Below are 17,386 nucleotides of genomic sequence, written 5' to 3' on the forward strand. Positions count from 1 at the left end.
TAGGACCGTACCAAGTCATTGATACGATGGAGTCATTAGCCCTTGTTGTTGTTATGGGCTCGTTTGACGGGAGTGGCTCTGGTCCGGTCGCAGGGAGATGTGTCAGCAGAGCAGCACGGACTGGGGGGCCCAGACGTGGCAGGAGTTCGACCAGCTGTGCGAGTACAACCCCGTGGAGGCCGACCTGGTCACCTGCCTGGCCGACGTCCGGGAGCCCTGCCAGCTGGGCTGCAAGGACCTCAGCTACTGCACCAACTTCAACAACCGGTGAGCCATTTTACAGTACTGTACCGCAGACAGGTTATATCATACTGCACCAACTTCAACAACCGGTGAGCCATTTTACAGTACTGTACCGCAGACAGGTTATATCATACTGCACCAACTTCAACAACCGGTGAGCCATTTTACAGTACTGTACCACAGACAGGTTATACCATACTGCACCAACTTCAACAACCGGTGAGCCATTTTACAGTACTGTACCGCAGACAGGTTATACCATACTGCACCAACTTCAACAACCGGTGAGCCATTTTACAGTACTGTACCGCAGACAGGTTATACCATACTGCACCACTTAAACACGTGAGCCATTTTACAGTACTGTACCGCAGACAGGTTATACCATACTGCACCAACTTCAACAACCGGTGAGCCATTTTACAGTACTGTACCGCAGACAGGTTATTCCATACTGTAATATAATATACCACACTGCACCAACTTCAACAACCGGTGAGCCATTTTACAGTACTGTACCGCAGACAGGTTATTCCATACTGTAATATAATATACCACACTGCACCAACTTCAACAACAGGTGAGACATTTTACAGTACTTTACCGCAGACAGGTTATTCCATACTGTAATATACTATACCATACTGCACCAACTTCAACAACCGGTGAGCCACTTTACAGTACTGTACCACAGACAGGTTATATCGTACAGTAATATGCTACACTGCACCAGCTTCAACAACCGGTGAGCCAATTTACAGTACTGTACCGCAGACAGATTATACTAATATACTATACTGCACCAATAGTATACTGTGATGATCCAACTTTATCAAACTGCGTATGGAAATACTATGTTATATATTAATACTGTGAAATACTATACCCTGCTGTGACTAATTCATCAGGTTGTACAAATGGGTGGATCATTCCACATTCCGTTTTATTTTCATCTCACGCTGACTTTTGTGTTTTTCCAAAAAAAAGCACATTCCCAAATTCACATTCTAAGGCGTTCCTGAACTGGGTTTATAAGTCTGGGTGGTGCATGAAGTCATACCCACTCCCAGTACGGTGCACTGGACACGGGCATGATAAACGCACTCCTAGGGCCAGCACTGCTGGAAGCAATTATATCGGTGAAATCAGGGCCCCTCTGGGCCTCAGGAATGCTGTAACGAGGGGGGTGGGTGTGGAGGGGGGGGGGGGTAGGCTACCTTCCCAAAATGCACTGGTCCAGTGGAGAGCCTGTAGCCTGAGGCTAACGCTGGCGCCAGTGAACACCACTGGAAGCGGAACGTGCTTGTGCTGTCGACGTAGTCGGCTGAAAGGTGTGTCGTAAGTGTCGGTGTGCAGATAATGGCTTCCTGTTTCCCAGATCTGTAGTTTTATTCGGTTTCAGATGTATTCTGGGAAAAGTAGTGCAGGCAGCTGTTAAAATTCTTCTGAACCCGTGTGTGTGTTTAACACCCTGAGGGAAACCGGATCTCATGCTTGTTACGCCTCATACTTCCTCTTCTGTCAAATCCCTTCGCTGTCTCTCCCATGTCTTTAAGCAAAGGCTCCTTCTTTATAAATCGTCCCACTTTCTAGTAAAAAGTCAACATGACCGCTTGAATAAACGCGGCAGAGAACAAAGTTCCGCCCGTGAAAATGCAGGCTCGACGAACGCTTCCAAACTCTCGCTTGCTCGTCAGAAGAATTTCCCGGACTGAGCGATGATTTTTTTTGTGTTCTTTCTTCATCGGATGATGCCGTGGACAGACAAGTGGTGGTGGAGGTGGCGGACGTGCGGGATTGTGTGTCGGCACGACCGCGCGCTATCGGCTAGCGCTTAAGTGCGTCCTCTTGGGACTGGCCGCCCGGTTCTCCCGCCGTCTCGTGATTGGCTCCTGTAGCGGAGACAGGAAGTGGTCAGCATACCAGGCATTCCTGGCCGGGAGATGTCAGGGAGATGCAGGGAGGGTGGTGTGCACATCATGCAGCATGTACGGCCAATAAGTGGCATTATCCTTTGTAACCGGGCTTCGAAAGCTTAAATTTTCTGCTGTTGAGTTTCGCATTGGCTGGGCAAGGCACCTGCGTCACTGTACACTGCCTGCAGTTTTACTTCTAGAACATTCTGGCCTAATGTATAAAGCTGGGTTTTTACTGGTGCAGATGACCAGCAGTAGCTACACCCCACTGCTACCTGCTGTCTCCGCTTTCCCTGCGATTAATTATTCATTTTACACGCACGTCTTTTCAGCCCTTCTCAAAGAAAGGTCGAATTGATTTGTCGTCAAGTTCGATATCAGATCAACCTTTCTTTGAGACGGGTTTAAAGACGCGCGTCGAGAAATGAATAATTCAGCATCCGTGCGGCGTGGTTATTAGTGGTTAGGAGACCTTATCTGCACCAGTGAAAACTCGGCCTCATTATGCATTAAGTCGGAATGTTCTAGAAGTAAAACCTGCAGACAGTGTAAAGGAGATGTGTGGAGAAAGGTTGATCTGATATTTAATTTCTGGCCAAGGCCCTTTTCCACCATTCACTGACTATTAGAACCAGGTGTGCTAGCCCCCAAAAAAGAGATACAGGGCAGTCTGATGTACTTAATGGTGTTAAACCCTTTTCCCCGCTCTACCGAGGGGTATATTTTCCTACGGGGTTTTTTTTCATGGTGTGCCAGTTTAAAGGGCTAAGCTCCATTTTAATTAGGAACAGGCGGGGCAGGTTGTTTAGTCTGTGGGAATTTCCGTCCCGTCTCCCTGTTCCTGTTATTAGCTGAGCGACGAAGGGGCTGTTTTGGAGGATGCGCTGGGGGACCGGGACAGGAAGTGGAAATAAGCGCCACGCGGGGGGCTGAACCCCCACCCCCCCCCCCCCCCCGACCTGTCAGCTCGGTCCGCGGGACAGGAAGTTGGCCTGCTGGGCTCGCAGATGAAACTGGAACTAATTCCTCGGGTCCTTTTCCTGAGGAAGCGTTTTTTGGGCGGGAACGCGCGGAGCTGGGAGAGCTTTGTTCTGGAAGGCTTTCACCAAGATAACCCAACCGGCTCGGCGTAAACAGCGCCCCCTTCTGGGCGGGGCCGACAGCACAGCTTGAGCTCCTTTTGGTCTTAAAAGGCAGCAGGAATGGGAATCGTGTCAGTGCTGAAAAATTATCAGCAGGCCTGAAAAGGAGCAGAGCAGAGATTGCAGAGAACCCCGGGTGAATGAGACACTTTATTACTGCAAGAAAACCTGGCTCGGTGTAAACAGCGCCCCCATCTGGGCGGGGGCGGAACCAACGGCATCGCTGAACCTCAGTCTGCAGCTAACTGCAGTTCCAGCGCGTGACCCTTTTGTATATTCATGAGACTGGGAGGGAAGCGAGCACTGAGATTTACACCTCCATTTTAGGACTCGGGGTCTCATACCGAACCCACAGAGGGACCATTGGAGGCTGCCTGACCCCCTTGCTCTCAGTCTTTATAAATTTATGAAATGTAGATGAACACTGGTCCAAAATTAACCAATATATCTTACAGAGATGTGGCATCGTGCAATACACTGGGGGAAAAAGTATTAATATCAAGATATCGAAACTCTCCACAATATTATGCACAAGTACCCTATTGCCCCTTTCCGATGTGGCAGTGTATCTTGGGCATAATATTGTGGAGTGTTGCAGCAGTATCTCGATATTAATGTTTAAATATTTACAGAATATAAAAAATGTATATATATTTGCAGATTATTGCCTTTACTTCCGTTTCTGTAAATAATGGATTCGTAGCGTCCCTGGACCTGCCGTGAAGGAGCCCCAGCAGAACTCTGGTGACTGGAGCCGAGCGTTTAGTTCACACATGCAAAGCCTCATTCACAGGACCTTTCCATGTGTGTGTGTGTGCGTGTGTCTCCCTGTGTGTGTGTGTGTGTGTGTGTGTGTGTGTGCGTGTGTGTGTGTCTGTGTGTGCATTCGTGTATCTGTGTGTGTATGTGGTATGTGTGCGTGTGTGTGTGTGTGTGCATGCGTGTATCTGTGTGTGTGTATGTGTGTGTGTGTGTGTGTGTGTGTGTATCTGTGTGTGTGTGTGTGTGTGCATGCGTGTATCTGTTTGTGTGTGTGTGTGTGTGTGTGTGTGTGTGTGTGTGTGTGCATGTGTGTGCATGTGTGTGTATGTGTATGTATGTGTGTGTGTGTATGTGTGTGTATCTGTGTGTGTGTGTGTGTATGTATGTGTGTGTGTGTATGTGTGTGTGTGTGTGTGTGTGTGTGTGTGTGTGTGCATGTGTGTGTATGTGTTATGTGTGTGTGTGTGCATGCGTGTATCTGTTTGTGTGTGCGTGTGTGTGTATGTGTTATGTGTGTGTGTGTGTGCATGCGTGTTTCTGTGTGTGTGTGTGTGTGTGTGTGTGAGTGTGTGTATGTGTGCGTGCGTGTGCATGCATGTGTATGTGGTGTGTGTGTATGTATGTGTGTGTGTGTATGTGTGTGTGTGTGCATGCGTGTATCTGTGTGTGTATGTGGTGTGTGTGTGTGTGTGTGTGTGTGTGTGGTGTGTGTGTGTGCGTGTGTGTGTGTGTGTGTGTGGTGTGTGTGTGTGCGTGTGCGTGTGTGTGTGGTGTGTGCGTATCTGTGTGCATGTGTGTGTGTGTGTCTGTGTGTGTGGTGTGTGCGTGTGCGTGTGTGTGTATCTGTGTGTGTGTGTGTGTGTGTGTGTGTGTAGGCCCACAGAGCTCTTCCGGAGCTGTAACGCACAGTCAGACCAGGGTGCCCTGAGTGACATCAAGCTGTGGGAGAAAGGGAGCATCAGGATGCCCTTCATGAGCATCCCGGTGCTGGACATCACCAAGTGCCGGCCCGACATGTGGAAGGCTGTGGCCTGCGCCCTGCAGATCAAGCCCTGCTACAGCAAGTCCCGCGGCAGCATCATCTGCAAGTACGTCTGTCCCTCACCCCAAAAACCCGCCCCATCTTCTGCAAGTACGTCTGTCCCTCACCCCAAAAACCCGCCCCATCTTCTGTAAGTACGTCTGTCCCCACCCCCAAAAACCTTCCCCATCATCTTCAAGTATATCTGTCCCCACCCCCAAAAACCTTCCCCATCATCTGGGAGTACGTCTGTCCCACCCCAAAAACCTCCCCCATCATCTGCAAGTATGTCTGTCCCACCCCCAACACCCTTCCCCATCATCTGCAAGTACGTCTGTCCACCCCCAACACCCCTTCCCCATCATCTACAAGTACGTCTGTCCCACCCCAACAACCCCTTCCCCATCATCTGCAAGTACGTCTGTCCCACCCCCAACACCCTTCCCCATCTTCTGCAAGTACGTCTGTCCCTCACCCCAAAAACCCGCCCCATCTTCTGTAAGTACGTCTGTCCCTCACCCCAAAACCTCCCCCAGCACCTGCAAATACACCTGTCCTACACCCCAAAAACTCCCCCATCACCTACAACCAGCGCTGCAGTGCTACGCCCCAAAGGGAATACAAACTCAAGCCTTACACAGGGGTGGGTTCTGCTCCAGAGCAGTTTGGGTAGAAACTGTGCCCACCAAAACGCGCATAGACAATTATGCCATTCCTCTCTCCCACGTCTTATCCTATCTATCCTACGTCCTCCCCTCCCAAAAAAAAAACCCCCATCTCTAGCTTCCCTTCTGCATGTTAATTCCAATGACAAAAGGGTTGCCTGTGTGTGCCATTAAGTCCGCGGTTATTATTTGATAACTTTCTTGCTTCTTCTCAAATCTGGTTTGGGTGAATTTGGTTTGCTCCTTTGAGATCCCGAGCGCTGGTTTATTATCCGCTCGTTATCAGGAGGAATGTTTCATTATGGCCCAGCTCCTGGGTTGCCAGATGTGGTATCAGAGTGTGTAATTACAACCGGCTCACCTGGGGAACTGAACTTTTTGGTCTTCAAAGGCAGCGGGAATGGGATCGTGCCGGTGCTGAAAAATCATCGGCAGGTCTGAAAAGGAGCAGAACAGAGATTGCGGAGAACCCCAGGTGTATGAGACACTTTATTACTGCAAGAAAACAACTATGATAAAAAAGAGCTCTTGGAAGAGCTCTTTTTAATAGGCTGCAAGCGAGCCAGCTTCAGAATCACAAACTGTTTTTGTGTACCGGCACATTCCTGGTCAGTGAGCAGGTGTAGTTGAGGACCACATGTCATTGGCTCAGTGCGTTGTGAGCGTGCTCACTTGCGTCCCCTGTGTGCCCCCCCCCCCCCCGCCCTCATGCGGTTGACTCTGGCCCCTCCCCTCCCCCCAGGTCAGACTGCGTGGACATTTTGACCCAGTGCGGGGACCACGCCAAGTTCTACGAGGGCCAGACGCCGGAGAGCATCTGCGACATGCTGTCCCCCACCGACGACCCTGAACGCTGCATCCCCCTGGAGAGATACCTCAGTGAGTACCCCAGAGAGAACCCTACAGAGATACCTCAGTGAGTACCCCGGAGAGAACCCTACAGAGATACCTCAGTGAGTACCCCAGAGAGAACCCTACAGAGATACCTCAGTGAGTACCCCAGAGAGAACCCTACAGAGATACCTCAGTGAGTACCCCGGAGAGAACCCTACAGAGATACCTCAGTGAGTACCCCAGAGAGAACCCTACGGAGTACCCTACAGAGATACCTCAGTGAGTACCCCGGAGAGAACCCTACGCAGTACCCTACAGAGATACCTCAGTGAGTACCCCAGAGAGGACCCCACAGAGTACCCCAGAGAGTACCCTACAGAGATACCTCAGTGAGTACCCCAGAGAGAACCCTACAGAGTACCCCAGTGAGAACCCTACAGAGATACCTCAGTGAGTACCCCAGAGAGAACCCTACAGAGTCCCAGTGAGAACCCTACAGAGATACCTCAGTGAGTACCCCAGAGAGAACCCTACAGAGTACCCCAGTGAGAACCCTACAGAGATACCTCAGTGAGAACCCTACAGAGATACCTCAGTGAGTACCCCAGATAGAACCCTACGGAGTACCCTACAGAGATACCTCAGTGAGTACCCCGGAGAGAACCCTACGGAGTACCCTACAGAGATACCTCAGTGAGTACCCCAGAGAGACTACGGAGTACCCTACAGAGATACCTCAGTGAGTACCCCGGAGAGAACCCTACAGAGTACCCCGGAGAGAACCCTGCGGAGTACCCTACAGAGATACCTCAGTGAGTACCCCAGAGAGAACCCTACAGAGATACCTCAGTGAGTACCCCAGAGAGAACCCTACAGAGTACCCTACAGAGATACCTCAGTGAGTACCCCGGAGAGAACCCTACGGAGTACCCTACAGAGATACCTCAGTGAGTACCCCGGAGAGAACCCTACAGAGTACCCTACAGAGATACCTCAGTGAGTACCCCGGAGAGAACTCTACAGAGATACCTCAGTGAGTACCCCAGAGAGAACCCTACGGAGTACCCTACAGAGATACCTCAGTGAGTACCCCAGAGAGGACCCCACAGAGTACCCCAGTGAGAACCCTACGGAGTACCCTACAGAGATACCTCAGAGAGTACCCCAGAGAGGACCCCACAGAGTACCCCAGTGAGAACCCTACGGAGTACCCTACAGAGATACCTCAGAGAGTACCCCAGAACGTACCCCAGAGAGAACCCCAGGGAGTATGGAATTGTCTTTCCTGTCATTGTTGTTTTCATTGTTGTTGCTGCTGTTGTTGTTGTTTTTTTATTTTGATTGTTGTTTTTGTTGTCGCTGTTGTTGTTGCTGCTGTTGCTGTAGTTGCTGTTGTTTTTCTCTTTGCAGTCGTTGTTGTTTCCTTTGCTGTTGTTGTCGCTCTTGTTGTTGATGTTGTTGTTTTTGTCATTGTTGTTTTTGTCGTTGCTGTCATTGTTGCTGTAGTTGTTGTTTTTGTCGTTGCTGTCATTGTTGCTGCTCTTGTTGTTGATGTTGTTTTTGTCATTGTTGTTGTTTTTCTCATTGCTGCTGTTGTTGTCTGTTGTTTTTGCCGTCGTTGTTGTTGCTCTTGTTGCTGTTGCTGTTAATGGATTTGATATTCACCGAAGCGCAGCAGGCGCTACGTACCCCATGCTGAGGTACAAGAGCAGAGCCCAGCCTTCGGCTCCTGTGTTTCCAAAGTTCAGCCTCGTAATCGACAGGCCACCCGCTGCCTCAGAACCCCACCTGCGGCTCTGCCTCTGCTGCTTGCGTCTGCGGTGCATTGTGGGATTGGTCTTTCCGAGGGGTTTTTCGGCTCTCGAGCACGGCCCCTTAGACGTCGCCCCGTTGTGCCCGCAGGCCCCAGCCCCGTGGGCGACGCCTTCGAGGAGGTGATCCACCCCTGCAACCCCAACCCCTGTCCCAGCAACCACCTGTGCGAGGTCAACAGGAAGGGCTGCCACCCCGACCAGGACTGCCTCCCCTTCTTCTGCGTTCCAGGTACTGAGGCCCAAAAAAACAACAACCACCCCCCCACCACCACCCTCCCCCCTGACGGCTGAGTGCTGTCTGCTCTTTTTAACAAACATTTTTTTAAATTGTCGGGTATTTCAACTGTTCTGACATTTCAAAATGTCAGACATTTTTTATTAGCCTGACTTTATCTCTGCCTTGAATTTTCTGAATAACACAACCGATAATTATTTCTTTAAAAGCAATTTTTACATTCAGTTTTTTTTTTTTTTTCTTTTCTCACAGACCAGCAGCCAGCCAGGTATGAGTGCAGAGCAATTACCTGCTGTAATTTCAGTAGCGGTTATCTTTCAGTGCCCAGGGCAGGAAAATGGCAGTTCCACTCATTAAATGTGAAGCTTTTGTGGATAGTAATTGCTTGTGGCGCTGGGGTTTTTTTTTTTTTTTTTTTTTAATAAAAAAATTTTCATTTTTTATTTTTCCCCGTCTTTGTCGTCTCGGCCGCAGGCTGCAAGCTCGGCGAGGCCTCGGAGTTCCTGGTCAACGTGGAGTCGCTGGTCCAGGTGCCCACGCGGAGCGGGCCGCCGGGCTGCTACGAGGTGTGCGCCTGCGGGCACAGCGGGCGCCTGGAGGGGTGCGTGGAGACGCCCTGCACCGACACCGCCAGGGCCTGCGTCGTCGGGGACCAGAGGAAGAGTAAGGCCCCCCCCGTCCCCCCCCGTCCCCCCATCCCGCCCCCGTCGACACTGCCACTCTCCCGCCCGCCGTCTTCGGAAAAAAACGTTTCACCCCGGTCACGCGCGAATCAGCTTCAGTCGTCTCGGAGCGCCACTGCGCTAGGTTACTGCGTGGTAGAGTGGAGAAGCGGTGGGGAGGCAGAGTAGCATAATGGCTAAGGAGTTGGTCTTGTAACCTAAAGGTCGCAGGTTCGATTCCTGGGTAGGGCACCCTTGAGCGAGGTACTTAACCTGCATTGCTCCAGTATATATCCAGCTGTATAATTGGATGCAATGTAAGTCGCTCTGGATAAGAGCGTCTGCTAAATGCCTGTAATGTAATGTAATGTAAGCAACCTTCGCTGAATCTTAATTGTTGTTTTTTTTGTGTCACCCCGTGAACGGTGATTTGTAGAATTCGATGCGTACTCGATAGTATGGAAGGGCGCTGATTCGGATACTTCCCTGGCTTCTCTTTGTTGCATCGCCACCTAGTGGTCAGACTTCAGGGCTTCTGTCCATTGGCTGGACAGGACACTATTGGGGATTGGGACTGAGGAGATAACATGACTGAGAGAGCAGAGGTTTTTTGAAGTTTTATTTTAAATTGAGGAATTCCACTGACGTTCTTCAATCTTCAATTTTTAATTGATCTATTTATTTCTTTTGAAAATGTACTTGATATCTCTGATAAAAACATTTTAGTTTTGGAATTGAATTTTTTTGTTGAGTCGGCTGGTTGGCCAAAGAGCATAATACTTTGAAAAGTTACTTGTTGTAAATGAAAAAGTGTATATCAGGGTCATTTCGTACAATCTGATCAATTCTAAACGCAGTTGCTGTACAGAAAAGGAATCCGGGGGATTTGAAAGGCCTGTTTCAAATGCAGCAGTACAACCAGATAATGATGAAGTGCAGTGAAGGAAGAGGTTGTCTGTAGTGATTAGGGGTGATAAGGCTGTTATCCCCTTGAAGAGTAGGTTTTTTGAAATGGGTTTTTTTTTCTTCAAAATTGTAAGTCAGTGTTCTAGAACATTGCTTTCAGTTACCAGCAGTGATTGTGACATCAGCGTTAGAATGTTCAGTTAAGAACATTCTGATCGCACATTTGTGACCTCACACATTAAAGGGGTAAAGACTTGGTCCTGGTGATCTGACTGCAGGGCCGGTCTGTGTCGCAGGTCACGGATCCTCCTTCAGGCTGGACTGCCACCCCTGCTCCTGTTTCGGCGGGGAGGTCTTCTGCTCCTTGCGCGCCTGCCTCACCCCCCTCCACTCCGAGGAGGACCGCCGGCGATTCACAGGTCAGGGGGCCCCGCCCGCCGCGCAGGACCGCCCGCAGCGCAGCGGCGATTGTGATGTCAGGGTTTAGAATGTTCAGTCTAGAAGATTCTAATCATGTACTGTTTTTGTGACCACTCACAGCTTAACAAGGGTTAAAACTGCAGTGAGTCGGGGCCCTGTTCATCATCTCCTCTAATGTGGATTGTGACATCAGCGTTAGAATGCTGAGTTAAGAACATTCTAATCACGTGTGTTTGTGACCTCACAGCTTGAAGGGTTAAAACTGCAGCGAGTCAGGGCATGTTTCTCCGCTGATTCTAATGCTGGCTGTGACGTCAGCGTTAGAATGTACAGATAAGAACATTCTAGTCATGTATTTGTGACCTCACAGCTTGAAGGGTTAAAACTGCAGAGAGTCAGGGCATGTTTCTCCGCTGATTCTAATGCTGGCTGTGACGTCAGCGTTAGAATGTACAGATAAGAACATTCTAGTCATGTATTTGTGACCTCACAGCTTGAAGGGTTAAAACTGCAGAGAGTCAGGGGCCCTGTTTATTGCGAGTCGGGGGCCCTGTTTATTATCCCCCGCTGATCGAGGCCCCCGCCCCTCTCCCCGCAGGGCTGCCGTGCGAATGCCCGGACCGCTTCGTGCCCGTCTGCGCCCAGGACGGGCGCACGTACCCCAGCGCCTGTGTGGCCCGCTGCGTGGGCCTGCAGGACAACCAGTTTGAGTTCGGCACCTGCCGAAACACCGACCCCTGCTCCCCCAACCCCTGCCAGAGGAACCAGAGGTGAGGCTTCCTTTTGGGGGGGGCGGGGGGGCGCTACGATTGGATGGTCACAGGAGAGACGAAACCAGCATGTGCCGGCTTGCGGACCGACCCCAGTTACGTTTCGGTTGCGGTTAATAAGACCGCTGACAGCTTCTGTTGATCTTCGAATCCGGTGGACTGTGTCCTGGGAAGTGCACGCGTGCCTTATCAGCTCATGTTCGTGCTTGTGGTCACGTTTACGAAGAACAGAGGGGGAAAACCCAGGTTCAGAAAGTGAAAGTCCTCCCCAGTATTTTTGTTCCACTCACCTGGATTTGCTAATTAGCACAATTCTTCAGCCAGGCGATAGAGCTAGTTAGTGAATCCAGCTGGCTGAGTTCGGGGGTGGAAGGAACACACGGCCTGGACTTTCAACCTCTGATGGAAAAAAAAAACAACACGATAACAGTTATTTTTCTGCAGTCGAATGCATGTGTGTTTGCATGCAGATGAATGCGCGTGGACGTGTCTGTGTGTACGTATGCGTATATTATCACACAGTTTGTGATTTTTTTACAAGTGAGCGCGAGCGTTTCAGAATGTTTCGAGGGTCGTGTTCCGAGTGCTCGTGCATGCTGGGATATCGCCGTGGGAGACGTGGGTGTAGAGTTCCTCGGGTGACAGAGCTCGTTCTCCCCGTCGCCGTGGTCGCCCCTCAGGTGCTTGCCGAATCGGAAGGTGTGCCTCTCGAGCGTGGGCGACTACCCGTGCCTGCAGTACGAGTGCGTGGGCAGGTCCTACGGCTGCGACAAGACCCAGCTGGACCCCGTGTGCGACACCGCCAACGTGGAGCACCCCAACTTCTGCCTGCTGCACCAAAGGGGGAAGACCCTGTCCTACACGGGACACTGCCAGGTATTTAAAATTTTTATTTAACCTCCCTTATTTAACACCAAGTTGGTCTCTTAAGATTCAGAGTCTCTTTTGCGTAAGGGAGTGCCGGCCAAGGAAGCTTAAAAAGGACAATGAAACACACACAAAAGAAAATTCGCACATTGAAACTTAAAAAGGAGAAATCCAGGTAATAAAGTCATACAACAATAATAAATGCTCATTTAAAGTCCCCGGTTGTGCTAAAGGTCTTTGATCCTAGAATTTATTTAAAGTAATGAGCTCCTGTAATGTGAAACATTTTTGGAGATCATTCTAAGTAGCTAGCCTTTTTTTATTTTTATTCTTTACTTTTTTTAAAAAGTCTGTACAGACCTTTTGCACTGTTAATGAAATATAATCCAGTAAGCATAAACAGTAATTATTGTTACTTTGAGAAGAGATGTGGGAGTTATCGCAATATGGGTTTATAAATGAAACTGGACCAATGAGTTCATCTCTGGCTAGCTAGCCATGGCCAACCAACTTTCTTATAGGGAATGCAGTGTTGAAGGATGGCTTTAGAATTTGAGATAAATTTTAGCATTCCATGGTAAACTGTATCTGCTGTGAAAAGGTAGGGACAGTCATGTACATCTCCATAATCTAATAGAGAGAAATGTGGCAGAAACAAATATCTTCCTGGCTGCAAAAGAAAAACAAGATTTGCTTCTAACTTTAGCTTTAATTTTTTCAAGGTATTCAATGTGAGATTTGAAAGTAAGGCAATAATCAGTCAGAAGACCAAAGTATTTATAGCATGGTACTTTGTCTTTACATTTGCCGTGCTTTGCTACTATAGAGGGTGTATTCCTTGGACTTTGTGAATACCATGAGTTTAGTTTTTTTTTGCGTTCATTGAAAGCTTTATCTGATGAAATCAGGGCTGTACAATGTTGAAGGCAGACTGCAGGCTCTCAAAATCCTCAGTCAAGCTAGGAGCACAGCAATAAATAACTATCATCTGCATAAAAATCTCCTTTGCATTTCTTCCTACAATGTTTACATAAACATTGAATTAAAGAGGGCCAAGGGTCGAGCCTTGGGGGACACCACTGAGGATGGGCGATGAATTTGCGATCTTGCCTTCAAGCTGAACATATTGTCTGACAAGTCTTGTCAGAGAGGTACCTTTTAAACCAGCTCACAGCTTGGTCTGATAAACCTATATTTAATTGTCTTTGTGTCATAACATTGTGATCAGCTGCACTAAATGCTTTGGATGACTCTATAAAAAGAGAGAGACAGAGCGCTGTTTCTTGTCTAGCCTCAACAATGCCACTTATAACTATCATTATAGCAGTAATGGTATCATGCTGTTTTCTAAAACATATATATATATATATGTATATATACTGTATATGGGTTACAAATGAAAAGTAAAACCTTAATAAATAAGTGGAGAAACATAACGAATGCGGATGCTTCCATACAGGTGTACTGCATGAGACAATTAAGCAATTAACATCCCATCATGCTCTGTGGCATGTATGAAAATGCTGAGTAGGCCCATTTGACCTGATGGCAAGAGGAAAAGATTGAGGTGACTTTGAAAGAGGGTTCATTATTGGGGCACGGCTGGCAGGAGCTCTTTCACGTGATTTCTCACGAGGGTTTCTAAATTTGTTTTGCTAAAACAGACAGCTTTGAAATAGGCCTGTAATTGTTTACATTTGTTGGTTCATTTCCACCCCCCCCTGTCCCCCCCCCCCCCGTCCCTTAACAGAGGGAGGATATATGCTGTTTTCCTCACTTTAGGATTAACTTTAAGGATGGCCAGCAGAGGGCGCTGTGTCTTAAGGGGGGGAAGGGGGAATTACCGTGTAAACCACACAGAGGTGCTGCATAGTGTAGCTTGCACAGAATCAGGTACAGGCTTCAGCTCGGTTCTTCTCTTCCTGGAGGTCAGATTCCTCTCTAAAATGGTTCATGGAGGCCATTTTCCACATAGTGTATTCATAAACCAGTGCTTGAATAAGATGTGTTTTTGCAGTTAACACGGCAGATGCCTTCTTATGATGCCATGCATTGCTATTTGTGGGCGGTATGCAGATGCTGTTCAGATATGTACCTGGATGTACAGTAGTTAGAAATTTCTGATACAGATGAATGGATTTTTTTTTTGTTTGCCTTCTCAATGACCAAAGGGCCACAAAGTATTTCTCTGACAATGTAGACATGTTCAATTACGAATAGTATCACTGTACCTAATACGCTGACCCGTGTAATGGCTTACTCATTTGAAAAAAACTCTTGCTGTTGCTGTTGCTGCCGGGGGGGGGGGGGGGGGGGGGTTGGGGGGCTGACGGGGGTGGGGTGGGGGGGTGGGGGGCAGCGGTGGGGAATTGATGCATTCAGCAGAAGAGATGTGCTTGTTGAGCATTACGCACAGGCCTTGCTTTAATCAGAGCTTGTCAGCCTCCGCATTGATTTGGACGAGCTGGAAAAAGTCATGTCTTGTTTTCTCAGTACAAGCACCATTTATCTTTTTTTTCTTTTCTTTTTTTTCGGTGAGCACTGAAGCCGCAGAACTTTTTTTAGTTAGTGGTGGGGAAAGAAAGGAACACTAGCGTTTATCGGTCATGTGTGACACTGGTTACGAATTGAAGGAAAATGATCAGGACCGGTTAATCCTTTAAGGGCATGAGGTCTCTAATTTGCTTTTAAAATGTTCTTAACTGAACATTCTGTTGCTGATGTCACAATGACTAGTAATTGTACTCGGGCTGCTTCACAAAGAGATTTCATTAGGAACACGCGGCAATGCCACTTCTCAGCCTTCTTGCAGCCTTAAAATGCAGCTGCAGACAAACCCTTTAAGGCTGTGAGGTCACAAATGTGTAATCAGAATGTTCTTAACTTAACATTCTATTGCTGATGTCACAGTCACTACTGGTAATTGTGGACCTTGGTGATGGGAGCTTCGCCGTGAAATCCATTTTTCCGACGGCAAATTGATCTCTCGACTAATAATGTAGAAAATGTGCCTGTTAAAATGTACCAGTCCTCTAGATATCCATCTCCCGTCCTGGAAAGATGTGCCCAAGGGGACATGTTTTAGGTCACTGGTACGGCCACACCCACTCTCATTAGTAGCAAAGCATTCCTAATCAAAGAGTATTTCAGAGAAGATATATAGACACAGCTTAGATTTTTTCAAAGCTTTCTGCAGTGGAGGGATCAGTTGTATGAAATGTAGTAACGTTGAATTTTGGTGCAGCTTCCCTTAAAATCACCTCCCTTCCATGCTTCTCTCTTCTGTCTTTCGGACTGCTTTGTGTCACCCCATTCTTTTTCCTCTAACTTGTTCTTTCACTCATTGTCTCTCTTTCTCTCTCTTTGTCTCTCTCTCTCTCTTTCCCTGTCCTGCCTGCCTCTAGATGCTGACTCTGACTTCTCAGTTCTTCCTGCTCTGCCTCGTCTTTGTAAAATTTCTTTCTTTGGAAGACATAAACTGACTCGCGGCACTGCAGGTATTCTCTGATTCTTTCGTCTCGAATGCGGTCTGATACTCTCTACTGGACCTTGGCTTGAACAAGTCCATGATTCCCTTCTCGTTGAAATGCATGTCCCCTTTTCCTCTCTACTGTCCCCTCTGTTCAAGTGTGGCATTACAGTTCATGTGGCCCTCTAGTTCCACGATTAACATGTTTAAATATTTTATGGCGTATAATGCACCAGTAGGTATGATATTGATATTGAGCATTTCAAATTTGTTGCCCCTGACTTCTGGCCTACTTCAGCTGCTGAGAAACGAACTCATCATTAAAGGCTACTTTTACAAAGATGATAGATTGTTAAAAGAAGCCTGTCTGCACTTGTGTTTATGTCTTTGTGGGCACCTGTGTGCGTATCTGTGTGCCTGCGTGTGTGTATGTGCGGTTATATGTGTGTGAGTGTGTGTGTGTATATGCTGTTATATGTACCTGATTGTGTGTGTGTGTGTGTGTGCTTTTATATGTACCTGATTGTGCGTGTGGTGTGTGCTGTTATATGTACCTGCGTGTGTGTGTGTGTATATGCTGTTATATTTACCTGCGTGTGATGTGTGTGTTTGTGTGCTTTTATATGTACCTGTGTGTGTTTGTGTGTGTGTATATGCTGTTATATGTACCTGATTGTGTGTGTGTGTGTGTGTGTGTGTGTGTGCTTTTATATGTACCTGATTGTGCGTGTGGTGTGTGCTGTTATATGTACGTGTGTGTGTGTGTGTGTGTATATGCTGTTATATGTACCTGATTGTGTGTGTGTGTGTGTGCTGTTATATGTACCTGATTGTGTGTGTGTGTATATGCTGTTATATGTACCTGATTGTGTGTGTGTGTGTGTGTGTGTGTGTGTATATGCTGTTATATGTACCTGATTGTGTGTGTGTGTGTGTGTGTGTGTATATGCTGTTATATGTACCTGATTGTGTGTGTGTGTGTGTGTGTGTGTATATGCTGTTATATGTACCTGATTGTGTGTGTGTGTGTGTGTGTGTATATGCTGTTATATGTACCTGATTGTGTGTGTGTGTGTATGTGTGTGTGTATATGCTGTTATATGTACCTGATTGTGTGTGTGTGTGTGTGTGTGTGTATATGCTGTTATATGTACCTGATTGTGTGTGTGTGTGTGTGTGTGTGTATATGCTGTTATATGTACCTGATTGTGTGTGTGTGTGTGTGTGTGTGTGTGTGTGTGTGTGTGGTGTGCAGGACGCCTGCAGGAAGGCCAGCCCCGTGTGCGGGCACAACGGGGAGACGTACCGCACGGTGTGTGAGGCGTACTCGGACCGCGTCGCCGTGGACTACCCGGGGCGGTGCCACGCCGTGGGCGTGGTGTCCGAGTTCGGGTCCGAGTCCGGCTGCGACTCGGTCCGCTGCCCCCCCCTCTCCACCGAGGGGTGCCAGCCGGTCACTCCTCCCGGTGAGTGGGCCCCGCCCTCTCAACGCTCTCGCAACACTGTCACAACGCTGTTTCAACACTCTCTCAACACTGTCTCAACGCTCTCTCAACACTCTCTCAACGCTCTCTCAACGCTCTCTCAATGCTCTCTCAATGCTCTCTCAACACTGTCTCAACGCTCTCTCAATGCTCTCTCAACACTGCCTCAACGCTCT

General features: G+C 48.2%; 1 protein-coding gene across 1 annotated transcript in view; it reads left to right on the forward strand.

Moving 5' to 3' along the window:
* LOC135260656 (reversion-inducing cysteine-rich protein with Kazal motifs-like) overlaps window positions 1-17,386 on the forward strand; it is a 31,478-nt gene that overhangs the window by 8,118 nt on the left and 5,974 nt on the right. Inside the window, exons 8-16 of the mRNA XM_064346076.1 lie at window positions 94-267; window positions 4,939-5,151; window positions 6,492-6,628; window positions 8,486-8,626; window positions 9,107-9,295; window positions 10,497-10,619; window positions 11,219-11,390; window positions 12,071-12,266; window positions 16,982-17,192. Coding sequence (XP_064202146.1) covers window positions 94-267; window positions 4,939-5,151; window positions 6,492-6,628; window positions 8,486-8,626; window positions 9,107-9,295; window positions 10,497-10,619; window positions 11,219-11,390; window positions 12,071-12,266; window positions 16,982-17,192 — 1,556 coding nt within the window. The remainder of the gene's footprint in view (window positions 1-93; window positions 268-4,938; window positions 5,152-6,491; window positions 6,629-8,485; window positions 8,627-9,106; window positions 9,296-10,496; window positions 10,620-11,218; window positions 11,391-12,070; window positions 12,267-16,981; window positions 17,193-17,386) is intronic.

Source organism: Anguilla rostrata, chromosome 8 (genome assembly GCF_018555375.3).
Source record: "Anguilla rostrata isolate EN2019 chromosome 8, ASM1855537v3, whole genome shotgun sequence".
In the NCBI taxonomy this organism is placed as follows: Eukaryota; Metazoa; Chordata; class Actinopteri; order Anguilliformes; family Anguillidae; genus Anguilla; species Anguilla rostrata.